At 45.4% G+C, this 13,108-nt stretch overlaps 1 protein-coding gene across 3 annotated transcripts in view; it reads right to left on the bottom strand.

The window, feature by feature from the left end:
- RYK (receptor like tyrosine kinase) overlaps positions 1 to 13,108 on the bottom strand; it is a 157,065-nt gene that overhangs the window by 103,513 nt on the left and 40,444 nt on the right. For all 3 annotated transcript variants that reach the window (XM_084639041.1, XM_084639043.1, XM_084639042.1), the window contains exon 2: positions 2,998 to 3,119. In XM_084639041.1, the coding sequence (XP_084495167.1) occupies positions 2,998 to 3,119 (122 nt within the window). The remainder of the gene's footprint in view (positions 1 to 2,997; positions 3,120 to 13,108) is intronic.

Below are 13,108 nucleotides of genomic sequence, written 5' to 3'. Positions count from 1 at the left end.
CATGGGGCCGGATGCACTGCATCCGAAGGTGCTAAAGGATTTGGCGGATGTGACTGCAGAGCCATTGGCCATTATCTTTGAAAACTCATGGCGATTGGGGGAGGTCCCGGACAACTCGAAAAAGGCTAATGTAGTGCCCATCTTTAAAAAAGGGAAGGAGGAGGATCCTGAGAACTACAGGTCAGTCAGCCTCACCTCAGTCCCTGGAAAAATCATGGAGCAGGTCCTCAAGGAATCAATTCTGAAGGATTTAGAGGAGAGGAAAGTGATCAGGAACAGTCAGCATGGATTCACCAAGGGCAAGTCATACCTGACTAATCTAATTGCCTTCTATGACGAGATAACTGGATCTGTGGATGAGGGGAAAGCAATGGACATGTTATTTCTTGACTTTAGCAAAGCTTTTGACACGGTCTCCCACAGTATTCTTGCCAGCAAGTTAAAGCAGTATGGGCTGGATGAATGGACCATAAGATGGATAGAAAGCTGGCTAGATCGTCGGGCTCAATGGGTAGTGATCAATGGCTCCATGTCTAGTTGGCAACTGGTATCAAGCAGAGTACCCCAAAGGTCAGTCCTGGGGCCGGTTTTGTTCAATATCTTCATTAACGATCTGGAGGATGGTGTGGACTGCACCCTCAGCAAGTTTGCAGATGACACTAAACTGAGAGGAGTGGTAGATAAGCTGGACGGTAGGGATAGGATACAGAGGGACCTGAAAAATCAGATGATTTGATCAAAAGAAATCTGATGAGGTTCAACAAGGACAAGTGCAGAGTCCTGCACTTAGGATGGAAGAATCCCATGCACCGCTACAGACTAGGGACCTAATGGCTAGGCAGCAGTTCTGCAGAAAAGGACCTAGGGGTTACAGGGGACGAGAAGCTGGATATGAGTCAACAGTGTGCCCTTGTTGCCAAGAAGACTAACAGCATTCTGGGCTGTATAAGTAGGGGCACTGCCAGCAGATCAAGGGACGTGATCGTTCCCCTCTATTTGACATTGGTGAGGCCTCATTTGGAGTACTGTGTCCAGTTTTGGGCCCCTCACTACAAGAAGGATGTGGAGAAATTGGAGAGAGTCCAGTGAAAGACAACAAAAATGATTAGGGGTCTGGAACACATGACTTATGAGGAAAGGCTGAGGGAACTGGGATTGTTTAGTCTGCGGAAGAGAAGAATGAGGGGGGATTTGATAGCTGCTTTCAACTACCCGAAAGGGGGTTCCAAAGAGGATGGCTCTAGACTGTTCTCAGTGGTAGCTGATGACAGAATGAGAAGTAATGGTCTCAAGTTGCAGTGGGGGAGGTTTAGGTTGGATATTAGGAAAAACTTTTTCACTAGGGGTGTGGTGAAGCACTGTAATGGGTTACCTAGGGAGGTGGTGGAATCTCCTTCCTTAGACGTTTTTAAGGTCAGGCTTGACAAAGCCCTGGCTGGGATGCTTTAATTGGGGATTGGTCCTGCTTTGAGCAGGGGGTTGGACTAGATGACCTCCTGAGGTCCCTTCCAACCCTGATATTCTATGATTCTGCAAATGCATGCACACAGTAGCTCAGAAATAATCCTACTAAAAATTCACATGCATGCACACTCCTGCAACTTGGAGTATGTAAAGCAGCGTTTCTCAAACTGGGGTCTGTGGACCTCTGGGGATCCCCCAAGGGTACTTCAAGGGATCTGTGAGCCCCGCTGATCAACTCCTCCCCATCCAGAGTTGCAGAGGGGCTAAGGCAGGCTCCCTGCCTGCCCTGGCTCCCTGTTGCTCCCAGAAGCATCTGGCACATCTCTGAGACCCCTTGGGTCTCTGTGTGCTGCCCCCACCCCAAGCACCGACTCCGCAGCTCCCATTGGCCGGCAACTGCGGCCAATGGGAGCTGCAGGGACAGTGTCTGTGGGCAGAAGCAGCGCATGGAGACCCCTGACCCCCCTGCCTAGGAGCCCCTGCCAGAGAGATGTGCCGTCGCTTTCAGGAGCCCACCCCCCAACCCAAACTCCCTCCCAGAGCCCGCACCCTCCTTCATCCCAACCCCTTGCACCAGCATGGTGAAAGTGAGTGAGGGTGGGGGAAAGCCAGCAGCAGAGGGAGGGGGAATTGAGTGAGGGGCAGGGGAGAAAGAGGTGGGGCGGGGGGGGGGTCTGGGTCCAAACAGGCAGGATTGGGGGGGCCCAAAAATTTTCAAATCAAAATGGGGGCCCAAAACTGGTTGCTGAAGTTTGAGAACCGCTGCTTTAGATTTTATTTATATATGTCAAGCATTTGTATTAATTTACTCAAACCCAGCAAAACAACTGTGGTTCAAGTTTTACAAAAACATTTACCCTCACGGAGACTAGACAGATAATTTCAGCTGCAAAAACTTCAGCCACAAAGTTGAAGTAATAAGTAAATCAAAATGCTTTAAAATGGAAATGCATAGGCAAACTTTACTACAGGTGTTGCTGCGCACTCCAATTATAATGGATACATGAAATAAAAGATGACTTCCTTTCCATCTTATTGGGATTTAATGATCTCTAAATACCACGCAAATAGATCCCTCTCTTCCCTCAAGCAACGTCTTTTCTAGGAATCCACAGAACACAAGATTCAAAGTTTTCAAAGGCCTTAATTCACAGCTGCCTGTTTCATGTTTAATTCACTGCCAGTATACCAACTGACAGGTTACCTATAAATGTATCAATTTTGAAGTAAAAAGGATGATGCCCCAAAGAACACTTATTTAAAAATACTCGGAACACTTTAGAAATGTATCCAACAAGCCACGCCCTTTTCTTCTCAGTCTTTAATTTCTTCTTGAGCACAATTAGTTGGTTCACTCTGGCTGTATAAATAAAAAAACTAAACAGCATATCCTTTTATGCGCTAGCATCTTCTAATTTGTGCAAAGAAAAGAGCAGAAAAGTGGTCCGACTACTGACATTGACCTTTTGTTAAAATCTAGGCAAGACATATTCATATATTAAGGTATGTAATGCAAACTCTATTTATGCTTACCTTGGATTTAGCATGCCAACTGAAATGAAGACTGTTGGTCTCGCTGGGTATTAACAGATTGAAGGACAATGCATAGTGATTAATAAGATCATTCCTCACATAATATAGCTCTGCATCAAGACCTAGAAATCAGAGTATTTAGAAAAATATAAGGTAAGGAAAGCAAAAGCCACTAGTAACTGACGCACAGCTACAGTCTCTCTTTTATTTGAAGTATTCATAGAATCATAGAATATCAGGGTTGGAAGGGACCTCAGGAGGTCATCTAGTCCAACCCCCTGCTCAAAGCAGGACCAATCCCCAATTAAATCATCCCAGCCAGGGCTTTGTCAAGCCTGACCTTAAAAACGTCTAAGGAAGGAGATTCTACCACCTCTCTAGGTAACGCATTCCAGTGTTTCACCACCCTCCTAGTGAAAAAGTTTTTCCTAATATCCAACCTAAACCTCCCCCACTGCAACTTGAGACCATTACTCTTTGTCCTGTCCTCTTCTACCACTGAGAATAGTCTAGAACTATCCTCTCCGGAACCACCTCTCAGGTAGTTGAAAGCAGCTATCAAATCCCCCCTCATTCTTCTCTTCTGCAGACTAAACAATCCCAGTTCCCTCAGCCTCTCCTCATAACTCATGTGTTCCAGACCCCTAATCATTTTTGTTGCCCTTCGCTGGACTCTCTCCAATTTCTCCACATCCTTCTTGTAGTGTGGGGCCCAAAACTGGACACAGTACTCCAGATGAGGCCTCACCAATGTCGAATAGAGGGGAACGATCACGTCCCTCGATCTGCTCGCTATGCCCCTACTTATACATCCCAAAATGCCATTGGTCTTCTTGGCAACAAGGGCACACTGCTGACTCATATCCAGCTTCTCGTCCACTGTCACCCCCAGGTCCTTTTCCGCAGAACTGCTGCCTAGCCATTCAGTCCCTAGTCTGTAGCTGTGCATTGGGTTCTTCTGTCCTAAGTGCAGGACCCTGCACTTATCCTTATTGAACCTCATCAGATTTCTTTTGGCCCAGTCCTCCAATTTGTCTAGGTCCCTCTGTATCCTATCCCTGCCCTCCAGCGTATCTACCACTCCTCCTAGTTTAGTATCATCTGCAAATTTGCTGAGAGTGCAATCCACACCATCCTCCAGATCATTTATTATTCTTGACTCTTTGTACTAGAAGCTCTGCTTTTTTTTTATATATATATATATATATATATATATATATATATATATATATATATATATATATATATATATATATATATACACATACACACACACAAAGTTCATAAATTCTATTTTTATATGCATAGTGGAGATAGACCATCATTTTTGCCAGTGTTGAGAAGTACTGCAAATTCCTGACAAAGTATTAGTTCATAAGAGGAGCTCACCCCTGAAGGACAGAAAGATGGACCAGGTCAAGGAAGGGGAAACAAAGGGGATTTTCTATACAAACTAACAAGAATCACTACAAGCAGTAATGAAGGGATCCCTCATCTCATGGACCACATATTGTCTATTCCTGTGCATTAAGGGCTCAATTCTGCTCATGTTTACATGATATATGCAGTGCTGGCAGACCAGGTGCCAGCTCAGGCCAAGAGCTCTGGTCCTCACTGAATATTGAAAAATGCATAGCTGGAAACCAGTTTGGGTCACCTGTGTGTTAGTATTGTTAAACAGAGTTATAAGAATGTGTTTAGTTTTTATGAAATGTATGTAGGATGCTGCTTGTATTAATCTTACTAATATCTGTATCCCATGTTACAAGGTAATATTTAAGTGTTTGCTCTGTAACTATAAAAATGTTTGCTAAGACTTACAAACCCCAGCAGTCAGGAGAAAAGCATTACCAGGAGGGAAATACTAGTTTACCAGAAAAGATGTCATTTCCTCCCGAACAAAAGGCAGCCTACAGACACCAGACAAACCACTGGAACATCAGTGGACAAAATACTTTGCTGATTGATTCCCCCGCACCTATGGAGAGGGTACATACACAAGCCCTCATCCCACCACAGCTTGAACACTGAGGGAAGGGAATAAAAATTCCTGACCAGAAGGATTTGTATCACTATGCTGCCTGGAATTTGGAGAGAGCAATATTTCTAAGCATAAGCAAGGGCTCCCCAAGTTGCTTAGCCCTAATGACATTAAACTTTAGTTAGTTTAATACAGGACTGGCTACAAGCATTGTCTTTAGTGAGAGATCGAAGATACAAGTGACTTGCGGTAAGCGACTGGTCCTTTGGGACTGGGAGTAACCTGAATATTGTTATGATTTTTCAAATGCAAGCTTGCCTGGGTGACAAGACAGATGCCCAAGGGGACTGGCTGTGACTCCACGTTAAAGCTGTTATAGTGCTTGAGGAGTTCACACTTGATACTTTATTGGTGCAATCTAATTATAAAACACAACCAGTTTAGGACTTGTGCCTTGGTTTGTAACAGTCTGCCCTGAGGTTGATTCACATGTTCGTGAGCCACTCCAGACAGCTTGACAAAATAAATTCAGAATTCACTGTAATGCATTTACAGTGTTGTGACTGCAAACAATTTGGTCCAGGCCATCTCATTTTTTGAGCACAGTTCAAAACTATTTAATGAGTGAGGCAAAGGCTCTGAGGAATTAAGTAGAGGTATGTGAAATTTTATCCAAAAATGCAGATTTCACAAACTCTTATCAATTTCACAAAATGGTTCGATTAAAAACAAAAACAAACATTTCAATTTGACATTTTCAGAACCTAATGTTTTGATTTGACATATCTTCATTTCAAACCTTCCTTTAATTTTATTTAAAAATTAAAAACGTTAAAAAAGGACTCAATCAAAAATGTTTTGGGAAAACAAACCATTTCATTGGACCTGAACCAACAAAGTTTTATTTTAATTTTTAATAGTATCATTTCAACCCAAACCAATTTTGGGGGTTTTTTTGGAATTGCCAGCAAACCAAAAAACCCATTATTCTCCCAGCTCTAGTATTTAGAGCATATAATTAGACCATAGTATTGTATATGCACAAGAGGAGAGAGTTAAGATTTCACAGGCAACCTTAAGGTTAGCATTTCCTCTCTGATATACTTTATAAAAAAATGTTTAAAGGGAATTTCCTAGTTTTTTTCTTAAAAAAACAGAAAAATCCATAACATTAAAATTATTTGCTAAAGAACACCGGATTGCAGTTTCCCATCCAAGATGCATATTCTGATGCAATGGATACTGCAGATGCCTGCCTCGTGAGGGCCACGGCTTCCCGCAGCTCCCATTGGCCAGGAATAGCGAACCACGGCCACTGGGAGCTGTGAGCAGCCATACCTGCAGACGCTCAGGTAAACAAAACATCTCACAGCCCGCCAGGGGCTTAGCCTGAACAAGCCATAAACCGAGTTTGGGAACCCCTGCTCTAAATAAAGCGGATGAGGCATGAGCTCTGTATGACTGGTCAAAGGCCCCAGAAGCATTGGTGGCAGAGATAGCACTAACACTATTTAGGTAAAACTATTGATATGCATGGCAAAAGAGAACCCATTTCACTCCCCCACAAGTGTAAAAAGCAAATCCCAGCTCAACACTCATACTATGAGACCATATGCATCTCAACCAACTAGGTTTTCCTTTCATGTCTCTGGATCAAGGGCTGACTTGATCAACTCTGTCTGCAGTACTAACAGTACACGTAAGCAAGAAAACTCCAATACCAAACAAAAAACCCCACAGATGCCTGTTCTAAGGCAGTGGTTCTCAACCAGGGGTATGTGTACCCCTGGGGGTACTCAAAGATCTTCCAGGAAATACTCAACTCCTCTAGATCAGTTTCTCTCAACTTGGTGGCTGCAACCCTAGGGGTGGGGGTGTCACAGGATAGGTTTAGGAGGTTGCAAGTGAAGGGCCAGCCTTAGGGGGTGGCAAGCAGGGCTTTAGCCCTGGGCAGCAGGGCTTGGGCTTCAGACAAAGCTCAAGTGAAAAACAGGCTCAAGTATCACACTGAAATGTAAGTACAATATATATTCCAATTGATTTATGTTATAATTATATGGTAAAAATGAGAAAGTAAGCAATTTTTCAGTGCTGTGACTTTTGTATTTTTATGTCTGATTTTGTAAGCAAATAGTTTTTAAGCAAGGTAAAACTTGGTATGCAAGACAAATCAGACTCCTAAAAGGGGTACAGTAGTCTGGAAAGGTTGAGAACCAGTGCTCTAAGGACCTCAGTCTGAAGGTAGAAGTGTGATGGATGCCCATTTGTAGTTCACTACTCTGTATCAGCAACTCTTCTCAGGCCTGACATATTCATTACACCGCACATACTAATGTCATGATATTTATTTAAAACGTGACAGTGTACTCCTGGGGGAATTCTGCACCAAAAAACCCACGCATGTCTGCATATTTTATTTGTCAAAATAATGCAATATAATCACATCGGTTTCACTTATTTTGGAAATTTATTTAAACTACCATACTGAAAAAAAATATCACAACTGTTCTGCATTTCCTAAACACATGAAAGTTAAGTTACAAATACTTGGTAACCAATACCCTGCATTCCAGTTATAATCCTGGATTTTCATTTAAATTACATTACTTTTATTTTGGTGTTTGATGTTCTATAATGTTGCTTTAAATTGCTCAGACTTTTTTTACCCATGGAAGTCAGACAGTTTTGCTAATCACTGTCCTACATTTTTTTTAAATGGATAAGTACAATAGATCCTGACCTGTAATCTAACCCCATTGTGCCTCTCTGGCACAGGGAAAAAAGCAAGAAAGATCCTTCCTAGCTGAGGATTACTCTGATTTACAACAAGGCTCCTTTACAACACTCTGGCAAGGTAAAGGAGCCTTAATTGACTAAGAATGGGAACAATTAACTAAGAATGGGAACATTAGCAGCCTGCCTGCCTACTTAGTCGTTGCATTTCTGCTCTCTCCCAGGGACAGAGCCTACTTCACACAACCAAGTTCGGGATGCAGCAACAGCAAGCGAGAGAGACAGAGTAAAGGCATGGCTACACTTGCAGATGTAGAGCACTGTGCGTTAAACCAACCCTCAGAGACTGCAGCAGGGAAAGTGCTGCAGTGTGTTCACACTGTCAGCTGCAAGTGCACTGGTGTGGCCACATTTGTGGCACTGGGAGCGGTGCATTATGGGCCGCTATCCCACAGAGCACCTCTTCCCATTCTGGTGCTGTGGCTTGTGGGAAGGTGGGAGAGGGGGAAGGGAGGGTGTGGGGCATTCTAGGTCCTGTCACAACACCCTGTGATGCATCGCTTCGCATCCCAGCAATCCCTGTCCTTCTGTCCACATTTGGTGCCAAATTTTAATGTTTTTTGTACTGAGCGCTCCGTCTTCACTTTCATTCTGTGGGAATGGATCCTGAAGTGCTGAGGAATATGCTGATGGGTCTCGCTAGCACGTCACGAATTGCAGTCGAGTTACTCCTTAAGCTACAAACTGAAGTGAGGAGTCCAACAATGATGTCGGCTCGCATAACGCATATGACACGAGATTGCTAGTGGCATTCACAGACATACTCACCACAGTGAAACGCCGCTTCTGGGCTCGGGAAACAAGCACTGAGTGGTGGGATCACATCGTCATGCAAGTCTGGGATGACTAGCAGTGGCAGCAGAACTTTCGGATGAGAAAAGCCACTTTCATGGGACTGTGTGCTGAGCTCACCCCCACCCTGGGGCGCAAGGACACAAGATTGAGAGCTGCCCTGCCGGTGGAGAAGCGGGTCGCTATTGCAATCTGGAAGCTGGCGACTCCAGACAGCTACCGATCGGCTGATAATCAGTTTGGAGTGGGAAAGTCGACAGTTGGAATCGTGTTGATGCAAGTTTGCAAGGCCATTAATTACATCCTGCTCAGAAGAACTGTGACTCTGGGTAACGTGCATGACATTGTGGCTGGCTTTGCACAAATGGGTTTCCCTAACTGTGGAGGGGCGACAGATGGGATGTGTATTCCAATTCTGGCACCAGCCTACCTAGCCTCCAAGTACGTTAATCGGAAGAGGTATTTCTCTATGGTTCTCCAGGTGCTTGTGAACCACCGTGGGCGTTTCATTGACATTAACGCAGGCTGGTCTGGAAAGGTGCATGATGCATGTATTTTTTGGAACACTGGCCTGTTCAGGAAACTGCAAGCCGGAACTTTCTTCCCAGACCAGAAGATCACCCCGTAGGGGAAGTCGGAATGCCCATTGTGATCTTGGAGACCCCGCTTACCCTTTAATGCTGTGGCTCATGAAACCCTAGACAGGAGTCTTGACAGCAGCAAGGAGCAGTTCAACAACAGGCTGAGTCGGTGCAGAATGACTGTGGAGTGTGCTTTTGGCCATTTAAAGGGCTGCTGGTGCTGTCTGTATGGGAAGCTGGACCTAGCCGATGACAACATCCCATGGTTATATCCACGTGCTGTACCCTCCATAACATTTGTAAAGGGAAGGGTGAATGATTCACTGAGGCATGTAACTCGGAGGTTCAACACCAGGAGGCTGAATTTGAACAGCCAGAGAGCAGGGCTATTAGAGGAGCCCAGCGCAGGGCTGCAAGGATTAGGGATGCCCTGAGGGAGCAATTTGAGGCTGAAAGCCACCAGTAATGTTTGATGCCCTGCACAAGGGTGAAGTGCAGTAGTTCCAACGTTAGCAGGCATCTGTGTTTGCTACATATGATGCACTGAATTGCAGTGCCTGTTGCTTTCCTGGGCTATGGTATCTTTTACTTAATGCAATATTAAAGAACGTTTTCAAAGCCAAAAAATTTGTTTATTGAAAATAAAATTCATTTATTGAAAAGAAAACTGTTTGGGAAACAAAAAGGACATGACACATCTGTGCTGTTTGGGATGAGGGAAGGGTGTGGGGTGGGGAACAGGACAATCACAGATTTGCGTATGTCCCGTTATCATACTCAGCCTTCCTGTCTGGAGTGCTGTGCAATGAGTGCTGTACTTCAGGCTAGCTAAAAAGCATGGTGATGGGGGTTGAATGCAGTGGGTAAGGGTCGTAGTTTGCGGGGTTGGGTGGTGAAGCTACAAGTGCTGGAGGCAGCTGGTGATAAGAACCCAGATGTTGTGGAAAGTGGGTCGGTGGTGACGTGGGGACACAAGGGAAAGTTTTGGGACAAGGGCTGGGGGGGCGGGGGGGAAGACGGGTGTGGAAGCGCTCTGCCTGCACTACTACGAGCACTTGTATCAAGTCCGCTTGGTGCTCCATGCTGCTTAGCAGCCACTCCGTGCTTTGGTGCTGGCAATCCGCATTCTGCTGGTGGACCCACCTTTCACTCTCCCACCACTCCTGCACTTTTTGATTTTCATTAAGAGACTGCTGCATTATTTCATGCAGCATGTCCTCTTTGCTTCTATGTGGCCACTTCCTGATTCTCTGGAGTCTTTCAGCAGGTGATAACAAGGACTGCTGAGATCTCAAGATTGCATCTGGCAAAATGCAACACTTAACAGAGGCAGCATTGTTCACACCAGACAGAGCAATGATTTGCCCGTACTTAAAGAGGAGCACAGTGTACACAATAGCAGAAATTGCCTGTCCCAAAGCGAGCAAACATAACTCACAGGAGCCCCAAAATGGTGAGTAAACACAGGGTCAAGCATGACTGATTGTTTCACAGCCATACTGGCCTCTAGGATTCTGTGCCTTGGGGAGAGCCAAGGGCTGCAGGGGGCCCCTATACTGAACACTGTCCCCACATTTTCCACAGGATGAGTTCGTCCTGGAAGATATCTCGCTGCTGAGGGTCACCTTGGAAGCAAGAAAGGGTCTTCTACTACAATGCAGCTTCCGCCCTGGTCCATATGCAGCTTGCCTGTGTGCAGCAATGGTCCCCATGCTCATCGCGGCACAGTAGCACGGACATGTTAGCCTTACCATCAGAGGAGTGACGTTTTGGAATAGCCTTCCAAGGGAAGCAGTGGGGGCAAAAGATCTATCTGGCTTTAAGATTAAACTCGATAAGTTTATGGAGGAGATGGTATGATGAGATAACATGGTTTTGGTAATTAAATATTCATGGTAAATAGGCCCAATGGCCTGTGATGGGATATTAGATGGGGTGGGATCTGAGTTACCCAGGAAAGAATTTTCTGTAGTATCTGGCTGATGAATCTTGCCCATATGCTCAGGGTTTAGCTGATCGCCATATTTGGGGTCGGGAAGGAAATCCTTCCCAAAATAAAAGCCATTTACCGTGCACCTCCTCTGGTGTTTGTTCTTCCCCAATCACTGTCCGCTGCGACTGGCTACCTTCCTCCTGACTTGAAAACAGCTCCTGGCGGTATGCATCTAGGGATGCCGGGCTGTCCTCCTCCTCCTCAGCACCCTCACTCCTGCTTTCCTCCTCCTCCTGCCTTGTTGAACTGGGCTCTGAAGTGTCCATGGTGGTCTTCGGTGGTGGGGTCACCCCAAAGTATTGCGTCCAGCTCTTTGTAGAAACGGCAGGTAGCGGGGGCAGCACCAGAGCGGTGGTTTGCCTCACGAGCTTTGCTGTAGGCATTCCGCAGCTCCTTCACTTTAACCTACACTGCAGCGCATCCCAGTCATGGTCCCTTTCCATCATGTCTGATATCTGCCCCAAGGTATCGTAATTCCTATGGCTAGAGCGCAGCTGGGACTGGATAGCTTCCTCCCCCCCAAACACTGATGTGGTCCAGCACCTCGCCATTGCTCCATACTGGGGATCGCCTGGCACGTGGAGGCATGGTCACCTGGAAAGATTTGCCGAGAGCTCTCCACACCTTGCTGACCAAACAGGAAGGGGATTTTCAAAATTCCCGGATAATTTAAAGGGAAGGTCTGACAGTTAGTCACCTGAGGGCAGGGCAGTAGAGTTCAAAGTGATGACCAAAGTGGCTAGAACAGGCATTGTGGGACACTGCTGGAGACCGATCAGAGCGCATAATAGACCAGGGCGCCCACACTGGCGCCACGGCGCTGCAGCCGGGGCTCAGCAAATGTTACGCTTCACGTGGAGGTGGATTACCAGGAGCACTCCAGCCATGGAGTCAGAGTGCTGTACGTGCCTTGCCAGTGTGGAAGCCTCATGAGTTAGGGCACCCGGGGCTGCTTTAATGTGCTCTAACTCACACGTGTAGCCAACCCTGTAGGTGAAATTACGGGTACCCTCTGATGATATGCCCCGGAGGCTGTACACAGACAAAAGGTGACAAAAAAGATTTCTCCAATATCAAGGCGAAAGAAAATATGTTAGCAAATGCACAGGGCAGGAAAGATGACTGACCTGCTGCCTCTAGGTTAGTCAGTGTCTAAACCTCCTGCAGTTTTGTAAAGGGGGAGATTTGACCCCAAGCAGCTCTGTGTTCCCACCCTACACTCTATTGTAATAATAATGGTCCAAAATATACCTTGTGAGGTATGATTTGGAAGCTAATAAGTCAGATTCTTACATGATATATGTGATATGTATTAAGAGTTATGGATGCATGCTGGAATTAAAGTGTGTTGAAACCAGGCTTGTCAGGGGGAGTTGGTAAACAGGTCTGCCATAGACAAAGGAATGTGTATTTGCTTCTCTGACCAGCCCAGTCATCAGGCAGAGACAATGAAGGTCCATTTTTATATATCAGGTAAACAAAACTATGAAACAAGTAGGGGAGGAGACAGCACAGTATCTACACCCAGCAGGAGAGAGAAACTTGGTCTGTTTTTTACTTTTCCACAAAGACAAGGGAGCTGAACCTGTGGCAAGCCACTGAACCAACTGACTGTATACAATATAACTGTATTTATAAAGGTATACAGATTAAGGTCTTTTCTGAAAGCTAATGGCACACTGGTGATTAATATCGTGAATTATATTAACACTGTGTACAAAAATACAGATTTATAAGGATATTATGCTTTAAAGTCTGTGGCCAAACAGGAAGAAACAGGTTCTATCCCAGACAGGAGAGAAGGCAGCTGTCTACCTGTCTCCAATCCAATTAAGCAAGGTGTGATCAAAAGCAACAGAAGCCCCATTTACACAGAAATCAGCAGAGGGGTGGGGAAGCCCACAGGAAGGGGAAAACAGCATGAGGCATCCTGCATCTTGAAACAAAGGGCATGTCTACACTGGCAGAGTT

Source organism: Lepidochelys olivacea, assembly GCF_965140295.1.
Source record: "Lepidochelys olivacea isolate rLepOli2 genome assembly, chromosome: 9".
NCBI lineage: Eukaryota > Metazoa > Chordata > Testudines > Cheloniidae > Lepidochelys > Lepidochelys olivacea.
Note: the sequence above shows the minus strand (reverse complement) of the source record. Positions and strands in the feature narration are given on the sequence as shown.